This window comes from Salmo trutta, unplaced genomic scaffold, assembly GCF_901001165.1.
Source record: "Salmo trutta unplaced genomic scaffold, fSalTru1.1, whole genome shotgun sequence".
Classification (NCBI taxonomy): Eukaryota; Metazoa; Chordata; class Actinopteri; order Salmoniformes; family Salmonidae; genus Salmo; species Salmo trutta.
The window spans coordinates 1,076,658-1,098,724 of NW_021823104.1; the positions used below are offsets into that span (position 1 = coordinate 1,076,658).

Consider the following 22,067-nt stretch of genomic DNA (forward strand, 5'->3'; position numbering starts at 1 on the left):
CACCCAGTAAGACCAGCAGGCTAATGTTCCTATAGACCCAGTAAGGCTAACAGGCTAATGTTCCTATAGACCCAGTAAGGCCAGCAGGCTAATGTTCCTATCCACCCAGTAAGGCCAGCAGGCTAATGTTCCTATCCACCCAGTAAGGCCAGCAGGCTAATGTTCCTATCCACCCAGTAAGGCCAGCAGGCTAATGTTCCTATCCACCCAGTAAGGCCAGCAGGCTAATGTTCCTATCCACCCAGTAAGGCCAGCAGGCTAATGTTCCTATCCACCCAGTAAGGCCAGCAGGCTAATGTTCCTATCCACCCAGTAAGGCCAGCAGGCTAATGTTCCTATCCACCCAGTAAGGCCAGCAGGCTAATGTTCCTATCCACCCAGTAAGGCCAGCAGGCTAATGTTCCTATCCACCCAGTAAGGCCAGCAGGCTAATGTTCCTATAGACCCAGTAAGGGATTACCCCCCTGATTTGGACAAAATAACATGGCAACATATTGGCATAGCACGAATCATACACACGATTGAAATAACCACCCAAATCGGCCCATCTCCGGGCCAATCATATGGCAATTTTCCGATGGCAATTGCCAATTGTAACACCCCAAATTTCCTTTAGATGGCGAGCGTGCTCCACCTTGGTTTTTCATACAGCAAATGATACCCAATTCTTACCCAAGTCTCAGATTTTGATAAAATGATATTTTTTTTGAAAACGTAGCATCTTGTAAAAAAGTGGTTTCTGGACCGTTTTTCGAATTTTTTTCGATTGTTATGTCAATTACACATGTATAAGAGCTGTATGAACATGCTTCTGACGTTTTTTATTGATGTCGTTTTTTGGGTTGCTTTTGCTTGTGCGCAAGGCATATGATTTGTGCATTTTGAATATGATTTCATAGGAAAAAAGTGACATTTTTTTTTTTCATTTTTTTTGCAAAATGACATATCCAATGCTTTTTTTTGTCACTTGTGGAAGTATTGCAAGTGCCAAATTACAGCAAATATCCAAAAGATAGCTAGAGCTCTCCGCAGTGAATTTTCATATTGCAAATGTAACACAATTCAAGTCCCAAGTGTCAAATTTTGAAAAAATGACATATTTTTTGAAAACTTTTCAACCCTAAAAAAGTGGTTTCTGGACCGTTTTTCGAATTTTTTTTGATTTTTATGTCAATTACACATGTATAAGAGCTGTATGGACATACTTTTGACATATTTTATTGACATAATTTTTTGGGTTGTTTTTGCTTGTGCATAAGGCATTTGGAATATGTTTTGTGCATTTGGAATATGATTTCATAGGAAGTCAAAAGTGACATATTTGCTTGTGCATAAGGCATATGATTTGTGCATTTGGAATATGATTTCATAGGAAGTCAAAAGTCACATATTTATATTTTTTGCCAAATGCCATTAGAAATGTGCAAATTAAATGTCCAATTCTTTTTTTGTCAATTATACATGTATGAAAGTATTGAATGTGCCAAATCAGTATGTTTGTCCGTTTGCCATGTACGATCATAGGAAGTCGGTTTCCAAACCCAAAAGTCAGTGAACCATGTTCCAAATGGCATTTATACTGCCCAAATGATATATATCCCTATGTTGAGCCATCAATCAACGCAGATGGTCTACTTGTCATGTATGATGAGGGAGAAGTGGGACTCTGTTGCTTTTAACATTTTTAACGAATTTGACATGCTCAGAATGCATAATTGACTGGCCCGATGATCTCGGGATGGCCGTGCAGTGACTGTGGTTCCTCTCCATCGCTCGTTGTGTTGATTTCATCATGTCAACTTTGGTGATATTTTTTGCTGTTGAATCATCTTGCAAATGCGCGTTACATTTGCAATATTGCGCGTTACGTTTGCAATATGATTCAATGGGCATTTAGCATCACAAATTTAGGCATGCTCAAAAATACTGCAGAAATGCATTATTGACTGGCTCGATGAACTCGGGATGGCCGGGCAGTGACTGTGGTTCCTCTCCATTGCTCGTCACCCAGCAGTCAGCGTCCATCAGTCAATTAGATGTCATTTTGACACCAAACTGATAGCATCTGACACCAAATCCACTTTTTCCAACTCGTATAGAAGCCAACTATCACATATGTCAGAGAAGGCCCATAATTCACAGTGCTTTCAATTTTAACCATAAAAAAACCTAAAACACATAGTTACGTTATAGCTGCGGGTCCAGCTCTGACATTATGTGTAGGCCTATGTGAGGCGACCCCGAATCCCAAGTTTCGGCTCGATAGGTCATTCGGTGCCCGAGCAATGGCCTAATTGGTGCTGAAAATCCACTTTTTCAGGGCGTTACTACGGGGCCCCTGAATGAGCTATCGGACAGAGACATTGGGGTCCGTCTCTATGGGCCGAGGCGGTTTCAATGCACCTAGTCTTGCGACTCTGGGACATTTCTACATGTCGCCATGTCCGTGATATTCAAAATGAATTGAAAATATTGCAAATGTACGAGGCGGTTTCTCGGTCAGAGAACCTTCTAGAGCCCCATAAATCACCGTGCACTATCGACTTGAGCTCTAGAACAGGTTTCTAAAATTTCGGAGCTCTAGGTCTGACGGTTCTTGAATCGTTTGAACGAAAGTAACTATTGAAGGCGGTATAAGCCTCTAAGCCCCATACTATGTACCTATGGCCAAATTGTGTGTGTGTTTTTGTTTTTTTTTGCAAAAAGAATAGACACACGTTGTCTTTGGGGTAGGCATATACAGAATCCTGAATATGAAGTCTCTACCTTAAGAATTGACTGAGAAACAGATGGTTGAGTTGCGTGATTTTCACTATCTGCAGGTGGCAATATGACAATAGCTCTTGGGTGTTTTTAACCACTTCCGGTTGTCACAGGAAGCTGTTGCTTCACACACGTTGTCTTTGGGGTAGAAATAAACAGAATCCTGAATAAGAAGTCTCTACCTTAAGAATTGACTGAGAAACAGATGGTTGAGTTGCATGATTTTCACTATGCGCACGTAATATGACAATAGCTCTTGGGTGTTTTTAACCACTTCCGGTTGTCACAGGAAGCTCTTGCTTCACACACGTTGTCGTTGGGGTAGACAGAAACAGAATCCTGAATAAGAAGTCTCTACCTTAAGAATTGACTGAGAAACAGATGGTTGAGTTGCGTGATTTTCACTATCTGCAGGTGGCAATATGACAATAGCTCTAGGCTATTTTAAACCACTTCCGGTTGTCACAGGAAGCTCTTGCTTCACACACGTTGTCTTTGGGGTAGACATAAACGGAATCCTGAATAAGAAGTCTCTACCTTAAGAATTGACTGAGAAACAGATGGTTGAGTTGCGTGATTTTCACTATGCGCACGTAATATGACAATAGCTCTTGGGTGATTTTAACCACTTCCGGTTGTCACAGGAAGCTCTTGCTTCACACACGTTGTCTTTGGGGTAGACATAAACGGAATCCTGAATAAGAAGTCTCTACCTTAAGAATTGACTGAGAAACAGACGGTTGAGTTGCGTGATTTTCACTATGCGCACGTAATATGACAATAGCTCTTGGGTGATTTTAACCACTTCCGGTTGTCACAGGAAGCTCTTGCTTCACACACGTTGTCTTTGGGGTAGACATAAACGGAATCCTGAATAAGAAGTCTCTACCTTAAGAATTGACTGAGAAACAGACGGTTGAGTTGCGTGATTTTCACTATGCGCACGTAATATGACAATAGCTCTTGGGTGATTTTAACCACTTCCGGTTGTCACAGGAAGCTCTTGCTTCACACACGTTGTCTTTGGGGTACACATAAACAGAATCCTGAATAAGAAGTCTCTACCTTAAGAATTGACTGAGTAACAGATGGTTGAGTTGCGTGATTTTCACTATATGCAGGTTGTCCATATGACAATAGCTCTAGGCTGTTTTAACCACTTCCCGTTGTCACAGGAAGTTCTTACTCAACACACGTTGTCTTTGGGGTAGACATAAACGGAATCCTGAATAAGAAGTCTCTACCTTAAGAATTGACTGAGAAACAGATGGTTGAGTTGCATGATTTTCACTATGCGCACGTAATATGACAATAGCACTTGGGTGATTTTAACCACTTCCGGTTGTCACAGGAAGCTCTTGCTTCACACACGTTGTCTTTGGGGTACACATAAACAGAATCATGAATAAGAAGTCTCTACCTTAAGAATTGACTGAGTAACAGATGGTTGAGTTGCGTGATTTTCACTATATGCAGGTTGACCAAATGACAATGGCTCTAGGCTGTTTTAACCACTTCCCGTTGTCACAGGAAGTTCTTACTCAACACACGTTGTCTTTGGGGTAGACATAAACAGAATCCTGAATAAGAAGTCTCTACCTTAAGAATTGACTGAGTAACAGATGGTTGAGTTGCGTGATTTTCACTATATGCAGGTTGACCATATGACAATAGCTCTTGGCTGTTTTTAACAACTTCCGGTTGTCACAGGAAGCTGTTGCTTCACACACGTTGTCTTTGGGGTAGACATAAACAGAATCCTGAATAAGAAGTCTCTACCTTAAGAATTGACTGAGAAACAGATGGTTGAGTTGCGTGATTTTCACTATATGCAGGTTGACCATATGACAATAGCTCTAGGCTGTTTTAACCACTTCCCGTTGTCACAGGAAGTTCTTACTCAACACATGTTGTCTTTGGGGTAGACATAAACAGAATCCTGAATAAGAAGTCTCTACCTTAAGAATTGACTGAGAAACAGATGGTTGAGTTGCGTGATTTTCACTATGCGCACGTAATATGACAATAGCTCTTGGGTGATTTTAACCACTTCCGGTTGTCACAGGAAGCTGTTGCTTCACACACGTTGTCTTTGGGGTAGACATAAACAGAATCCTGAATAAGAAGTCTCTACCTTAAGAATTGACTGAGAAACAGATGGTTGAGTTGCGTGATTTTCACTATATGCAGGTTGACCATATGACAATAGCTCTAGGCTGTTTTAACCACTTCCCGTTGTCACAGGAAGCTATTGCTTCACACACGTTGTCCTTGGGGTACATATAAACAGAATCCTGAATAAGAAGTCTCTACCTTAAGAATTGACTGAGTAACAGATGGTTGAGTTGCGTGATTTTCACTATGCGCACGTAATATGACAATGGCTCTTGGGTGATTTTAACCACTTCCGGTTGTCACAGGAAGCTCTTGCTTCACACACGTTGTCCTTGGGGTACATATAAACAGAATCCTGAATAAGAAGTCTCTACCTTAAGAATTGACTGAGTAACAGATGGTTGAGTTGCGTGATTTTCACTATGCGCACGTAATATGACAATGGCTCTTGGGTGATTTTAACCACTTCCGGTTGTCACAGGAAGCTCTTGCTTCACACACGTTGTCGTTGGGGTAGACAGAAACAGAATCCTGAATAAGAAGTCTCTACCTTAAGAATTGACTGAGTAACAGATGGTTGAGTTGCGTGATTTTCACTATCTGCAGGTGGCAATATGACAATAGCTCTTGGGTGTTTTTAACCACTTCCGGTTGTCACAGGAAGCTGTTGCTTCACACACGTTGTCTTTGGGGTAGACATAAACAGAATCCTGAATAAGAAGTCTCTACCTTAAGAATTGACTGAGAAACAGATGGTTGAGTTGCGTGATTTTCACTATATGCAGGTTGACCATATGACAATAGCTCTAGGCTGTTTTAACCACTTCCCGTTGTCACAGGAAGCTATTGCTTCACACACGTTGTCCTTGGGGTACATATAAACAGAATCCTGAATAAGAAGTCTCTACCTTAAGAATTGACTGAGTAACAGATGGTTGAGTTGCGTGATTTTCACTATGCGCACGTAATATGACAATGGCTCTTGGGTGATTTTAACCACTTCCGGTTGTCACAGGAAGCTCTTGCTTCACACACGTTGTCTTTGGGGTACATATAAACAGAATCCTGAATAAGAAGTCTCTACCTTAAAAATTGACTGAGTAACAGATGGTTGAGTTGCGTGATTTTCACTATCTGCAGGTGGCAATATGACAATAGCTCTTGGGTGTTTTTAACCACTTCCGGTTGTCACAGGAAGCTGTTGCTTCACACACGTTGTCTTTGGGGTAGACATAAACAGAATCCTGAATAAGAAGTCTCTACCTTAAGAATTGACTGAGTAACAGATGGTTGAGTTGCGTGATTTTCACTATGCGCACTTAATATGACAATAGCTCTTGGGTGTTTTTAACCACTTCCAGTTGTCACAGGAACCTTAGAATCGACACAGGTAGACCTCACAGTAGCCTGATGGATTGTTGTAGAAGACAGGTTCATAAGGCATTCATAACCCACATAGGCTTCAGGTTGAATTTTGGAGAATAGTCTATGTGTTCCTATGGGGAGAGAAGTCATTGCACACAGTTTGATCTAAACACCTTCTTTTCACTGTGAAGGGTTAATGCCACAGGGTCAAGGTTGGCTTGCACAGATCGGGAGGACCTCAGGAACGCTCCTGGTTCCTCTCCATCGCTCGTTGTGTTGATTTCATCATGTCACCTTTGGTGACATTTTTTGCTGTTGAATCATATTGCAAATACACGGATGCGCATTTGCAATATGATTCAATTGGCATTTAGCATCACAACTTTGGCATGCTCAAAACCACTGCAGAAATGCATAATTGACTGTCCCGATGAACTGGGGATGGCCGTGCAGTGACTGTGGTTCCTCTCCATCGCTCGTTGTGTTGATTTCATCATGTCAACTTTGGTGATGTTTTTTGCTGTTGAATCATGTTGCAAATGCGCGTTACATTTGCAATATTCCATGTTACGTTTGCAATATGATTCAATGGGCATTTAGCATCACAAATGTGGCATGCTCAAAACCACTGCAGAAATGCATAATTGACTGTCCCGATGAACTGGGGATGGCCGTGCAGTGACTGTGGTTCCTCTCCATCGCTCGTTGTGTTGATTTCATCATGTCAACTTTGGTGATGTTTTTTGCTGTTGAATCATGTTGCAAATGCGCGTTACATTTGCAATATTCCATGTTACGTTTGCAATATGATTCAATGGGCATTTAGCATCACAAATGTGGCATGCTCAAAACCACTGCAGAAATGCATAATTGACTGTCCCGATGAACTGGGGATGGCCGTGCAGTGACTGTGGTTCCTCTCGATCGCTCGTTGTGTTGATTTCATCATGTCAACTTTGGTGATATTTTTTTCTGTTGAATCATGTTGCAAATGCGCGTTACATTTGCAATATTGCGTGTTACGTTTGCAATATGATGCAATGGGCATTTAGCATCACAACTTTGGCATGCTCAAAACCACTGCAGAAATGCATAATTGACTGTCCCGATGAACTGGTGATGGCCGGGCAGTGACTGTGGTTCCTCTCCATGGCTTGATGGTGACATGAGAGAAGTGGGATTGTCGTTTTTTAGCAATTTTTTTGAAAAATGTCCAAAATGACTAGGTGCGCCCCATACTGGATGGGCACTGATGGAAGGTGCTCACTACCCAACCGTGCACCCCTTGCACCACCCTAAAGGCATTTAAAACCATTCTAAAAAATTACTCCTGGTAACCCATTTCGGGTCACCATGTGCACTGATGCGCATTTGCAATATGATTCAATGGGCCTCAACATCACGAATTTGGCATGCTTAAAAACACTGCAGAAATGCAAAATTAACTGTCCCGATGAACTGGTGATGGCCGGGCAGTGACTGTGGTTCCTCTCCATGGCTTGATGGTGACATGAGAGAAGTGGGATTGTCGTTTTTTAGCAATTTTTTTGAAAAATGTCCAAAATGACTAGGGGCGCCCCATACTGGATGGGCACTGATGGAAGGTGCTCCCTACCCAACCGTGCACCCCTTGCACCCTCTAAAGGCATTTAAAAGCCTTCTAAAAAATTACTCCTGGTAACCCATTTCGGGTCACCATGTGCACTGATGCGCATTTGCAATATGATTCAATGGGCCTCAACATCACGAATTTGGCATGCTTAAAAACACTGCAGAAATGCAAAATTAACTGTCCCGATGAACTGGTGATGGCCGGGCAGTGACTGTGGTTCCTCTCCATGGCTTGATGGTGACATGAGAGAAGTGGGATTGTTGTTTTTTAGCAATTTTTTTGGAAAAATGTCCAAAATGACTAGGGGCGCCCCATACTGGATGGGCACTGATGGAAGGTGCTCCCTACCCAACCGTGCACCCCTTGCACCCTCTAAAGGCATTTAAAACCATTCTAAAAAATTACTCCTGGTAACCCATTTCGGGTCACCATGTGCACTGATGCGCATTTGCAATATGATTCAATGGGCCTCAACATCACGAATTTGGCATGCTCAAAAACACTAAAGATATGCAAAATTGACTGTCCCGATGAACTGGGGATGGCCGGGCAGTGACTGTGGTTCCTCTCAATGGCTTGATGGTGACATGAGAGAAGTGGGATTGTCGTTTTTTTAGCAATTTTTTTGAAAAATGTCCAAAATGACTAGGGGCGCCCCATACTGGATGGGCACTGATGGAAGGTGCTCCCTACCCAACCGTGCACCCCTTGCACCCTCTAAAGGCATTTAAAACCCTTCTAAAAAATTACTCCTGGTAACCCATTTCGGGTCACCATGTGCACTGATGCGCATTTACAATATGATTCAATGGGCCTCAACATCACGAATTTGGCATGCTCAAAAACACTAAAGATATGCAAAATTGACTGTCCCGATGAACTGGGGATGGCCGGGCAGTGACTGTGGTTCCTCTCTATCGCTCATTGTGTTGATTTCATCATGTCAACTTTGGTGATATTTTTGCTGTTGAGTCATATTGCAAACGCACGTTACGTTTGCAATATAGCGCGTTACGTTTGCAATATGATTTAATGGGCATTTAGTATCACAAATGTGGCATGCTCAAAAATACTGCAGAAATGCATAATTGACTGGCCTGATGAACTGGGGATGGCCGGGCAGTGACTGTGGTTCCTCTCTGTCGCTCATTGTGTTGATTTCATCATGTCAACTTTGGTGATATTTTCTGCTGTTGAATCATATTGCAAACGCACGTTACGTTTGCAATATAGCGCGTTACGTTTGCAATATGATTTAATGGGCATTTAGCATCACAAATTTAGGCATGCTCAAAAATACTGCAGAAATGCATAATTGACTGGCCCGATGAACTCGGGATGGCCGGGCAGTGACTGTGGTTAATCTCCATTGCTCGTCACCCAGCAGTCAGCGTCCATCAGTCAATTAGTTGTCATTCTGACACCAAACTGATAGCATCTGACACCAAATCCACTTTTTCCAACTCGTATAGAAGCCAACTATCACATATGTCAGAGAAGGCCCATAATTCACAGTGCTTTCAATTTTAACCATAAAAAAACCTAAAACACATAGTTACGTTATAGCTGCGGGTCCAGTTCTGACATTATGTGTAGGCCTATGTGAGGCGACCCCGAATCCTAAGTTTCGGCTCGATAGGTCATTTGGTGCCCAAGCAATGGCCTTAATTGGTGCTGAAAATCCACTTTTTCAGGGCGTTACTACGGGGTCCCTGAATGAGCTATCGGACAGAGACATTGGGGTCCGTCTCTACGGGCCGAGGCGGTTTCAATGCACCTAGTCTTGCGACTCTGGGACATTTCTAAATGTCGCCATGTCCGTGATATTGAAAATGAATTGAAAATATTGCAAATGTACGAGGTGGTTTCTCGGTCAGAGAACCTTCTAGAGCCCCATAAATCACCGTGCACTATCGACTTGAGCTCTAGAACAGGTTTCTAAAATTTCGGAGCTCTAGGTCTGACGGTTCTTGAATCGTTTCAACAAAAGTAACTATTGAAGGCGGTATAAGACTCTAAGCCCCACACTATGTCCCTATGGCCAAATTGTGTGTGTGTGTTTTTGTTTTTTTTGCAAAAAGAATAGACACACGTTGTCTTTGGGGTAGGCATATACAGAATCCTCAATATGAAGTCTCTACCTAAAGAATTGGCTGGATGACATAGGGTTGAGTTGCGTGATTTTCACTATATGCTGGTTGACCATATGACAATAGCTCTTTGCTGTTTTTAACAACTTCCGGTTGTCACAGGAAGCTCTTACTCAACACATGTTGTCTTTGGGTTAGACATAAACAGAATCCTGAATATGAAGTCTCTACCTTAAGAATTGACTGAATAACAGATGGTTGAGTTGCGTGATTTTCACTATATGCCGGTTGACCATATGACAATAGCTCTTGGCTGTTTTTAACAACTTCCGGTTGTCACAGGAAGCTCTTGCTTCACACACGTTGTCTTTGGGGTAGACATAAACAGAATCCTGAATATGAAGTCTCTACCTTAAGAATTGACTGAATGACAGATGGTTGAGTTGCGTGATTTTCACTATCTGCAGGTTGCTTATATGACAATAGCTCTAGGGTGATTTTAACATTTTCCGGTTGCTCCAGGAACCTTAGAATCGACACAGGTAGACCTCACAGTAGCCTGATGGATTGTTATAGAAGACAGGTTCATAAGGCATTCATAACCCACATAGACTTCAGGTTGAATTTAGGAGAATTGTCAATGTATTCCTATGGGGAGAGAAGTCATTGCACACAGTTTGATCTAAACACCTTCTTTTCACTGTGAAGGGTTAATGCCACAGGGTCAAGGTTAGGCTTGCACAGATCGGGAGGACCTCAGGAACGCTCCTGAGGTTGAATTGTGCTTCTAACCCTAATGGTTCTCTCACTGTCACCCATAAGCACTTGACATATTGGTGCAGGCCTCATTTTGGGCCTAGTTTTCTCACGGTCGCTGCGCTCATACCGAGCAAGCTACGGTCAAGCGGGGCGTCTCATTGAACTCGTCTCAGCCTAGAGATAATGGTAATGCCATTGCAGGCTCTTTGTGTCTTTAAGCACCGCTCTGTGTCACTCCGTCCTTGCTGTGTGTGTGTTTGAGAGAGCTTTTCTTTGACATCTGATGGGATAAATGACTGATTTACAGTTCATGAGGGTTGCCTAGTCACACATATGAAGTTGTGGAAAGATCTGACCTTTTTAACCCTTCAAAGCAGCCCCTATGACACCATTATAAGGCATTTCTGGTTGACACAGGAATCTGAACGTTAGGCTCTTATAGAATATTGAGTTTTAAGTGTTTCTGTTAAGAACTGACTTATTTACAGAGGGTTGAACAAGTGTGTGTTGTTTCAGAAAATCACAGAAAATCACAGAAATCTCGCAGAGCTCCGAAACCTGCCTTAACGGACTCATCTGAACACGCTGCAACTGGATATGTAACTTTTTTGAAAAAAAAACCTCTTGTTGTTGAATATCACCAATGTGTCATTGTACAATTTCTCTGAAATGAACATTGGTAAATGCATGGTTCCTTTTCTCCTGACACCGTAGGCTCATGTAGTTTGATGTGAAGTGGTCAAATCAGCACTCTATTTTCCTCTTTGACTTTCAATCCCAGAAAAATAGCCTTAACTCGAAAAGCGTCGAGGCCTCGACTCCATCCTGTTCGGGGCCAACTGCCCATTATGCCAAACCCACGCAGACCGAGTTTCGTCTTCGAATTGTCTTCGGTTTAGGAGAAAAAGCCGTGTCGCATTTGGTGATATATGTTACATTTGCAATATGATTCCATACGCCCTCTCGTGGAATAATCCGGGACTGCAAGAAAATGACCAAAATTTGAAAATTTAATTAAACGGAAACCGAAGGTCCGAGAGACTCCGTTCGATGACTTCCTGGAAGATCCGGCCCCCGCGATCGGCCCGACGCCGTCCGCGGATTTATCGGACGTGGTCGGACGTCTAGTAAGGGAGGGTACATTTGCAACATGGACTTTCTCACTAACCATACGGATGGCGCACGCGACGTCCCTTCATGTATGTAAGGCCAGCAGGCTAATGTTCCTATAGACCCAGTAAGGCCAGCAGGCTAATGTTCCTATCCACCCAGTAAGGCCAGCAGGCTAATGTTCCTATAGACCCAGTAAGGCCAGCAGGCTAATGTTCCTATCCACCCAGTAAGGCCAGTAACAGTAACATCTTTCTCTCTCTCTCTAAACAGGGTCTGATGTCAGCCGTGCTGTACCACCGCAGCTGTAAGACTCTGTTAGGGGACAACTTTGTTGGCGTCTTCAATGAGCTGCTGGTGTTACTTCCTGACACGGGGAAACAGCAGGAGCTGCTGACGGCCCACGCAGACGACCAGGCCACGGAAAGACCGGGAGGCGGCGGGGCCAGGAAGAACAAGAAGAAGAGTGCCTGGCAGACCCCGTCCAGCGCTATCTCTAATGCAGCCGCGCTGGACTGCCAGGTATGCCCCACCTGCTGCCAAGTGCTGGACCCTAAAGACTTCAACTCCCATAAGACCTTGCACCTCGGGGACAACGAGGACTTCCCCTCCCTGCAGGCCATTAGCCGTATCATCAGCTAGCCCTGGCCCGGGACAAGACATGAGCACTGCCCAATCACAGCCTTGCCTGTTGCCATTCAGGGGGGAGCCCGTTTCCATGGTGACCACGGCCAGAGAGGACGTTGGGTAGTGTATTTGAGTGGCGAGGCTGTGGCCAGCAGGAGGTTGAACTGAATTCTGGTTGCCAGATATTGACCTGACTCCCGGTGTGATTCCCGGCTGGACCTGGACCCGACCCTGGAAAGGCCCTACAAGTACCACATGTTGTGTATTAATAAGAAGAATGATTGTATATATTTAATTTTTCTCTCTCCCCCTCTCTCTCTTCTGATCACATTTCCATGAGGTTGATAAAGTGTTGAACGAGTGACGCATTGGTTCTTTTATCAGGTTTGATGACTGAGGAAAGAGTGTTTATTAAGTCAGACCCTCTACTACTCCCTCAGAGCGGAGACAGTCAGACCCTCTACCTCTCCCTCGGAGACAGTCAGGCCCTCTACTCCTCCCTCGGAGACAGTCAGACCCTCTACTCCTCCCTCGGAGACAGTCAGACCCTCTACTACTCCCTCGGAGACAGTCAGGCCCTCTACTCCTCCCTCGGAGACAGTCAGACCCTCTACTCCTCCCTCGGAGACAGTCAGACCCTCTACTACTCCCTCGGAGACAGTCAGACCCTCTCCCTCGGAGACAGTCAGACCCTCTCCCTCGGAGACAGTCAGACCCTCTACTACTCCCTCGGAGACAGTCAGGCCCTCTACTACTCCCTCGGAGACAGTCAGACCCTCTACTACTCCCTCGGAGACAGTCAGGCCCTCTACTACTCCCTCGGAGACAGTCAGACCCTCTACTACTCCCTCGGAGACAGTCAGGCCCTCTACTACTCCCTCGGAGACAGTCAGACCCTCTACTCCTCCCTCGGAGACAGTCAGGCCCTCTACTACTCAGCTCCCTCGGGTGGTAAAGGAACCTGGTTAAAAGGTAGATGTTCTCTCAGGGCTGTGGAAGGTAATCAGATAGTTGGATTCTGGAGGGAGTCAGACTGTTTAGGACGGGAGTCTGGAGGGAGTCTGGAGGGAGTCTGCAGGGAGTCAGACTGTTTAACAACCAGTCTGTCAGCCCCCCACAACATTATAAAACCAGAATATTTCTGTTTGCCCTAATTTGATTAAACATCTATCTTGCTTTGGTCCGTTCTATTTGTCCTTGTCCAAGTATTGTTGCAGCTGAGGAGAGGAGGTCCTAGTCTGTCTTCACCTTATTGCTCTCTCCGTTCTTTATATCTGAAAGGTATTGCTGGCGGGAAAAAGCCTGTACTTTTCTTTCTGCAAAGCGACCTAGTCATGATTGGGATAATATGTATATTATAAAAGTCCCGCCAAACACTCAGTATGAACATTTGTATTAATTTATTTTTATTTCACCTTTATTTAACCAGGTAGGAAAGGGCCATTTACAACTGCGACCTGGCCAAGATAAAGCAAAGCAGTTCGACAACATACAACAACACAGAGTTACACATGGAGTAAAACAAACATACAGTCAATAATACAGTAGAAAAATAAGTCTATATACAATGTGAGCAAATGAGGTGAGATAAGGGAGGTAAAGGCAAAAAAGGCCATGGTGGCAAAGTAAATACAATATAGCAAGTAAAACACTGGAATGGTAGATTTGTAATTTGAAGAAAGTTCAAAGTTAAAATATATATAATATGGTGCAAAGGAGCAAAGTAAATAAATACAGTAGGGGAAGAGGTAGTAGTTTGGGCTAAATTATAGATGGGCTATGTACAGGTGCAGTGATCTGGGAGCTGCTCTGATAGCTGGTGCTTAAAGCTAGTGAGGGAGATAAGTGTTTCCAGTTTCATAGATTTTTGTAGTTCGTTCCAGTCATTGGCAGCAGAAAACTGGAAGGAGAGACGACCAAAGGAGGAGTTGGCTTTAGGGGTGACCAGAGTGATATACCTGCTGGAGCGCGTGCTACAGGTGGGTGCTGCTATGGTGACCAGAGAGATATACCAGCTGGAGCGCGTGCTACAGGTGGGTGCTGCTATGGTGACCAGAGAGATATACCTGCTGGAGCGCGTGCTACAGGTGGGTGCTGCTATGGTGACCAGAGAGATATACCAGCTGGAGCGCGTGCTACAGGTGGGTGCTGCTATGGTGACCAGAGAGATATACCTGCTGGAGCGCGTGCTACAGGTGGGTGCTGCTATGGTGACCAGTGAGCGGAGATAAGGGGGGACTTTACCTAGCAGGGTCTTGTAGATGACCTGGAGCCAATGGGATCATCTTAACCTTACGTCTTACTGTCTTTGGTATCGCGTTTTAGTCATGCAACGTTCTATTGTTGTTGTCCAACATCAAACCTTGTCCTTGTCATTATGGAAAAAGTATAAACACAAAAATGGTAGTCTGTATTGACATCTCATCAGTCTGTATTAACATCTCATCAGCCTGGTCCATCAGTCTGTATTGACATCTCATCAGTCTGTACTGACATCTCATCAGTCTGTATTGACATCTCATCAGTCTGGTCCATCAGTCTGTATTGACATCTCATCAGTCTGTATTGACATCCCATCAGTCTGTATTAACATCTCATCAGTCTGGTCCAACAGTCTGTATTGACATCCCATCAGTCTGTATTGACATCTCATCAGCCTGGTCCATCAGTCTGTATTGACATCTCATCAGCCTGGTCCATCAGTCTGTATTGACATCTCATCAGCCTGGCCCATCAGTCTGTATTGACATCTCATCAGTCTGGTCCATCAGAATGTATTGACATCTCATCAGCCTGGTCCATCAGTCTGTATTGACATCTCATCAGTCTGTATTGACATCTCATCAGCCTGGTCCATCAGTCTGTATTGACATCTCATCAGTCTGTATTGACATCTCATCAGTCTGTATTAACATCTCATCAGTCTGTATTGACATCTCATCAGCCTGGTCCATCAGTCTGTATTGACATCTCATCAGCCTGGTCCATCAGTCTGTATTGACATCTCATCAGTCTGGTCCATCAGTCTGTATTGACATCTCATCAGTCTGGTCCATCAGTCTGTATTGACATCTCATCAGTCTGTATTGACATCTCATCAGTCTGTACTGACATCTTATCAGTCTGTATTGAACTTTAACTGTTCTATATTTTGCACCAAAAAAACATCAGTTTTTAAAAATGTAATTACACATGGGGGGGGGGATGAGGGAACAGGGGATGAGGGAACAGGGGATGAGGGAACAGGAGATGAATGCTGGGACCTACGTTCACCTCTCAGGTGAAGGTGTGGGCTGTCCTGGAGACTCCTGGCATACTCCGGCCCCGGGGCCAGAGCAGGGATATCAAGGAGCCCCGTCTCCCAGGTCCCAGAGTATCGAGGAGCCCGAACGCCCCGTCTCCCAGGTCCCAGAGTATCGAGGAGCCCGAACGCCCCGTCTCCCAGGTCCCAGAGTATCAAGGAGCCCGAACGCCCCGTCTCCCAGGTCCCAGAGTATCGAGGAGCCCCGTCTCCCAGGTCCCAGAGTATCAAGGAGCCCCGTCTCCCAGATCCCAGAGTATCAAGGAGCCCGAACGCCCCGTCTCCCAGGTCCCAGAGTATCAAGGAGCCCCGTCTCCCAGGTCCCAGAGTATCAAGGAGCCCGAACGCCCCGTCTCCCAGGTCCCAGAGTATCGAGGAGCCCGAACGCCCCGTCTCCCAGGTCCCAGAGTATCAAGGAGCCCCAACGCCCCGTCTCCCAGGTCCCAGAGTATCGAGGAGCCCGAACGCCCCGTCTCCCAGGTCCCAGAGTATCAAGGAGCCCGAACGCCCCGTCTCCCAGGTCCCAGAGTATCAAGGAGCCCGAACGCCCCGTCTCCCAGGTCCCAGAGTATCAAGGAGCCCGAACGCCCCGTCTCCCAGGTCCCAGAGTATCGAGGAGCCCGAACGCCCCGTCTCCCAGGTCCCAGAGTATCGAGGAGCCCGAACGCCCCGTCTCCCAGGTCCCAGAGTATCAAGGAGCCCCGTCTCCCAGGTCCCAGAGTATCAAGGAGCCCCGTCTCCCAGGTCCCAGAGTATCGAGGAGCCCAGTCTCCCAGGTCCCAGAGTATCAAGGAGCCCGAACGCCCCGTCTCCAAGGTCCCAGAGTATCGAGGAGCCCTGTCTCCCAGGTCCCAGAGTATCGAGGAGCCCTGTCTCCCAGGTCCCAGAGTATCGAGGAGCCCCGTCTCCCAGGTCCCAGAGTATCGAGGAGCCCCGTCTCCCAGGTCCCAGAGTATCGAGGAGCCCCAACGCCCCGTCTCCCAGGTCCCAGAGGAGGGTATTTGTGACACCAAAGGGTCCCTACTTCCCCATGTCCATAATGTCTCTACATCCCATCATATACAGAGCATTCAGAAAGTATTCAGACCCCTTGACTTTTTCCACATTTTGTTACGTTACAGCCTTATTCTAAAATGGATTAAATCGTTTCAAGTTGTAGAAACATCTCAAGGATGATCAATGGAAACAGGAAGCACCTGAGCTCAATTTATAGTCTCTCATAGCAAAGGGTCTGAATACTTAAGTACATTTTTAATACATTTGTAAAATGTTCTAAAAACCTATTTTCACTTTGTCATTGTGTGTAGATTGAGGGGGAAAAATGTATTTAATCTATTTTAGAATAAGGTTGTAAAGTAATTGTGTTGGGGAAAAAGTCAAGGGGTCTGAATACTTAACGAGTAACACTGTATATCTGGCGTGTGTCTGCAAGGTAGATTACTGTGTAGTGTGTGATTGGACGTAACACAACAGAAGGGGGACCTTTATGGACGTGACACCATAAGGTGAATGCACCAATTTGTAAGTCGCTCTGGATAAGAGCGTCTGCTAAATTACGTAAATGTAAATGTAACACAACAGAAGGGGGACCTTTTTAGATGTAACACAACAGAAGGGGGGCCTTTATGGACGTAACACAACAGAAGGGGGACCTTTATGGACGTAACACAACAGAAGGGGGACCTTTATAGACGTAACACAACAGAAGGGGGACCTTTATGGACGTGACACAACAGAAGGGGGACCTTTTTAGATGTAACACAACAGAAGGGGGACCTTTATGGACGTAACACAACAGAAGGGGGACCTTTATGGACGTAACACAACAGAAGAGGGACCTTTATGGACGTAAACACAAAAGAAGGGGGACCTTAATGGATGTAACACAACAGAGACCAGTCATCCAAAATGTTCAGCTTTATTTCACCGAGGTGATGTGACAGCAGTCAGACATTCAGAGAGAGAACAACGGACAGCTGGAAGGACCTCTGGATTAACATTACCGCGTGTCATCTGCATGAAAATGAGCGAATTGACATTAAAACGGGCAGTAATTCCCTCCAAACTGCGTTTCGACAAGAGCGCACAACGTTTCTACCGAGGCGGAGACGGACCGCGACGCGCGTTTACAGCAGTGGACGCATCAATTCAGGCTACAAGCCGAATGGTTACGAATGACAATCACTGAATATCATTACACTTTTAGTTTTTAGTTTAGTTTTGTTAGTTTAAAGGCGCTCCTGTCGGACAGCCGCGCCATGTTTGTCTACCTGCCATTTCATGAAATGGGATTGTTAGACAATCAGCTGAAAACAGGACTGGTTCTGTTTTATGCCACATTAAAGGGAATAATAATAATAATTTAAAAAAGTGATATGACTAATCTTTTAATGTGTCTATTAAACCCAGAGGACATTCTATATTAATAGGGGTTGTTTCATAGTTTTGATGTCTTCACTATTATTCTACAATGTAGAGTATAGTTTAAAAAATAAAAATTAAAACCCTGGAATGAGTAGGTGTGTCCAACATTTTGACTGGTCCTGTATATCGTCCATCCTTGAGTTGCCCGTCCCTGATCTGCATACTGAAACCTCCCCTTTATCTGAACATAAAGGAAACCTCCCCTTTATCTGAACATTAAGGAAACCTCCCCTTTATCTGAACATAAAGGAAACCTCCCCTTTATCTGAGCATAAAGGAAACCTCCCCTTTATCTGAACATAAAGGAAACCTCCCCTTTATCTGAACATAAAGGAAACCTCCCCTTTATCTGAACATAAAGGAAACCTCCCCTTTATCTGAGCATAAAGGAAACCTCCCCTTTATCTGAACATAAAGGAAACCTCCCCTTTATCTGAGCATAAAGACCTACAGTATAACAGAACTGAGTTTTATCTGTCATTTTATTCATCCTTTCAGTATGTTTTAGGGGTAATCAACTTTTTTTTTCTCCATCTCAATTCAGATCAAATGAATTTTACAAATCAAAACGTCTCTTTAAATCAAAATTCATAATTACACAGAATTCAACAGAACATTTTACCACACAATATTACATTCGTCACTTTTAAACTTCTTTTAAAGGCCCAGGGCAGTCAAAATCTTTCCTGTGATTGATATATTTCCACGCTATGAGGTTGGAATAATACTGTGAAATTGATAATGCCATTTTAGTGTAAGAGTTATTTGAAAAGACTGCCTGAAATTTCAGCCTGTTTTGGTGGGATGGAGTTTTGGCCTGCCTGGTGACATCACCAGGCAGTTAATTAGTTAATAGACCAATAAGAGAGTTCGAAATCTCTGCCAATAACAGCTAGTTTCCCCCTCACCAATCAGACCGCTCTGACAGTCCGAGCTAAATTCTTGCTTGAAAAATTACTCTTTGCTAAGAAGCTATTTTTTTTTTGTTTTCAATTAAAATGGTCAAAAAAATAATCACAGAAATGTACTAATTTGTTAGTCAGAAATGATTTGATATTAAGGTAAAAAGAGCTGCATTGGCCCTTTAAAAGCTATATTTCCTCAGCTGCTAGAGGGCGCTGTTACACCGCTAGTGTTACAAGGGCCCTTTAAAAGCTCTATTTCCTCGGCTGCTAGAGGGCGCTGTTACACCGCTAAAAGGAGCAGATGGCACCACAGACCAGGCTTTCTGGAGGTCCGTTATATATTCAGCGTTTTATATTCATCTGTTTGACCTTTTTATATCAACAAACACCAAAACCTCTTGGATTGTAAATATAATATGTAATATGACTGTCAATACAGACAGTGACATGTAAATGTCTAGGCTTCACCTAGAGACGCTGTACAAGAGGGCGAGACAGACTGGTTCTAGAACATCTCTGTTCTAGAACACCTCTGTTCCAAAACACCTCTGTTCCAGAACACCTCCTGTACACCTCTGTTCCAAAACACCTCTGTTCCAAAACACCTATGTTCCAGAACACCTATGTTCCAGAACACCTCCTGTTCCAGAACACCTCCTGTTCCAGAACACCTCCTGTTCCACAACACCTCCTGTTCCAGAACACCTCCTGTTCCAGAACACCTCTGTTCCAGAACACCTCCTGTTCCAGAACACCTCTGTTCCAGAACACCTCCTGTTCCAGAACACCTCCTGTTCCAGAACACCTCCTGTTCCAGAACACCTCTGTTCCAGAACACCTCTGTTCCAGAACACCTATGTTCCAGAACACCACCAACAGAAGAATGCTTTACTTGTCTTTCTTTTTCTTCAGACCTGAAACAACAAATACCACACACACCAGACACACACACACACAAACACTGGGCAGTGAGGTTCGCTAGTGAGTGTGTGTGTGTGGGTGTGTTGTCACCATGGTAACAACGAGCAGGGTTTGTATTCCACAGAGCAGATTTAGAGAGACCCAGGGTATATACAGTAATAAACAGACATCATGGTATGTCTAGTAACAGCGAGCAGGGTTTGTATTCCACAGAGCAGATTTAGAGAGACCCAGGGTATATACAGTAATAAACAGACATCATGGTATGTCTAGTAACAACGAGCAGGGTTTGTATTCCACAGAGCAGATTTAGAGAGACCCAGGGTATATACAGTAATAAACAGACATCATGGTATGTCTAGTAACAACGAGCAGGGTTTGTATTCCACAGAGCAGATTTAGAGAGACCCAGGGTATATACAGTAATAAACAGACATCATGGTATGTCTAGTTTATCTCTGGGTAGCTGACTGACTGATGCTCTGTGAAGGAAGACAACTAGCAGGGCAGTTTGGCAGCTTCCAGAATGGAGAAGAAACAGCTTCTAGAAAAGAAACATAAAAAGATTCTAGAACGTAAACAAACAGCTTCTAGAAAAGAAACATAAAAAGATTCTAGAACGTAAACAAACAGCTTCTAGAAAGAAACATAAAAAGATTCTAGAACGTAAACAAACAGCTTCTAGAAAGTAAACAAACAGCTTCTAGAAAGTAAACAAACAGCTTCTAGAAAGTAAACATAAAGATTCTAGAACGTAAACAAACAGCTTCTAGAAAGTAAACATAAAAAGATTCTAGAACGTAAACAAACAGCTTCTAGAAAGTAAACATAAAAAGATTCTAGAAAGTAAACAAACAGCTTCTAAAAAGTAAACAAACAGCTTCTAGAAAGTAAACAAACAGCTTCTAGAAAGTAAACATAAAGATTCTAGAACGTAAACAAACAGCTTCTAGAAAGTAAACATAAAAAGATTCTAGAAAGTAAACAAACAGCTTCTAGAAAGTAAACAAACAGCTTTTAGACTGTAAACAGCTTCTAGAACGTAAACAAACAGATTCTAAAATGTAAACAAACAGATTCTAGAAAGTAAACAAACAGCTTCTAGAAAGTAAACAAACAGCTTTTAGAACGAAAACAAACAGCTTCTAAATGTAAACAAACCACTTCTAGAACGTAAACAAACAGCTTCTAGAACATAAATAAATAACTTCTAAATGTAAACAAACCACTTCTAGAACGTAAACAAACCACTTCTAAATGTAAACAAACAGCTTCTAGAATGTAAACATAAACAAGCCATAATCTTCTGTGATGTTTGTACACATTAGTTAGGGCACAATCTGAAACCACTAGTACCCTACAAAGTGCACCGGTGGTAAGGCTCAGCTGGCCAGCAGTAGTGCACTACATAGGGAATAGTGTATGACTGGTCTGCAGAGTGGCTACTGGATGGACGGAGATATTGCACTTGGTCACGTTTAACATCGGACACACGGGAGAGTTTGGCACTTAGTCCGTCTCACAGAACATGCAGATATGAACACCTAAACCCAAGGACTGAACATGTCCTTCAAAACAGGACTGAACATCTCCTTCAAAACATTACCAGGGAGGGACTAGTAGGACAGGGAGGAGGGGACAGGGGGGGGGGGACAGGGAGGGGGGAACAGGGAGGAGGGGACAGGGAGGAGGGGACAGGGAGGGACCAGTAGGACAGGGAGGTGGGGACAGGGAGGAGGGGACAGGGAGGGACTAGTAGGACAGGGGGGAGGGGACAGGGAGGGACTAGTAGGACAGGGAGGAGGGGACAGGGAGGAGGGGACAGGGAGGGACTAGTAGGACAGGGAGGAGGGGACAGGGAGGGACTAGTAGGACAGGGAGGAGGGGACAGGGAGGGACTAGTAGGACACGGAGGAGGGGACAGGGAGGAGGGGACAGGGAGGGACTAGTAGGACAGGGAGGAGGGGACAGGGAGGGACTAGTAGGACAGGGAGGAGGGGACAGGGAGGGACTAGTGGGACAGGGAGGAGGGGACAGGGAGGGACTAGTGGGACAGGGAGGAGGGGACAGGGAGG

At 44.3% G+C, this 22,067-nt stretch overlaps 2 protein-coding genes and 1 long non-coding RNA gene across 5 annotated transcripts in view; 2 read left to right on the top strand and 1 right to left on the bottom strand.

The window, feature by feature from the left end:
• LOC115188936 (E3 ubiquitin-protein ligase ZNF598-like) overlaps positions 1-12,803 on the top strand; it is a 44,268-nt gene extending 31,465 nt beyond the window's left edge. The window contains exon 11 of the mRNA XM_029747767.1: positions 12,088-12,803. Coding sequence (XP_029603627.1) covers positions 12,088-12,456 — 369 coding nt within the window. The 3' untranslated portion in view covers positions 12,457-12,803. The remainder of the gene's footprint in view (positions 1-12,087) is intronic.
• A 2,891-nt stretch (positions 12,804-15,694) lies between these two features.
• LOC115188872 (protein PELPK1-like) lies at positions 15,695-18,168 on the top strand. Its single transcript, XM_029747697.1, has 2 exons — positions 15,695-16,739; positions 18,152-18,168. The coding sequence occupies exons 1-2, from the start codon at positions 15,695-15,697 to the stop codon at positions 18,166-18,168; spliced, it is 1,062 nt and encodes a 353-aa protein (XP_029603557.1).
• A 462-nt stretch (positions 18,169-18,630) lies between these two features.
• LOC115188943 (uncharacterized) lies at positions 18,631-21,630 on the bottom strand. Of its 3 annotated transcripts, none has more exons than XR_003876642.1 (2): positions 19,910-21,630; positions 18,631-19,633 (listed from the first exon to the last, which is right to left on the bottom strand). It is a non-coding gene; the product is annotated as an uncharacterized LOC115188943 (long non-coding RNA). The 3 variants fall into 3 exon arrangements; XR_003876641.1 differs by having other exon boundaries at positions 19,894-21,630; XR_003876640.1 differs by having other exon boundaries at positions 19,860-21,630.
• Positions 21,631-22,067: the final 437 nt, after the last annotated feature.

Excerpts from the sequence above, each read along its gene's own strand:
- LOC115188872 (XM_029747697.1), top strand. The coding sequence starts at position 15,695 with ATGCTGGGACCTACGTTCACCTCTCAGGTGAAGGTGTGGGCTGTCCTG.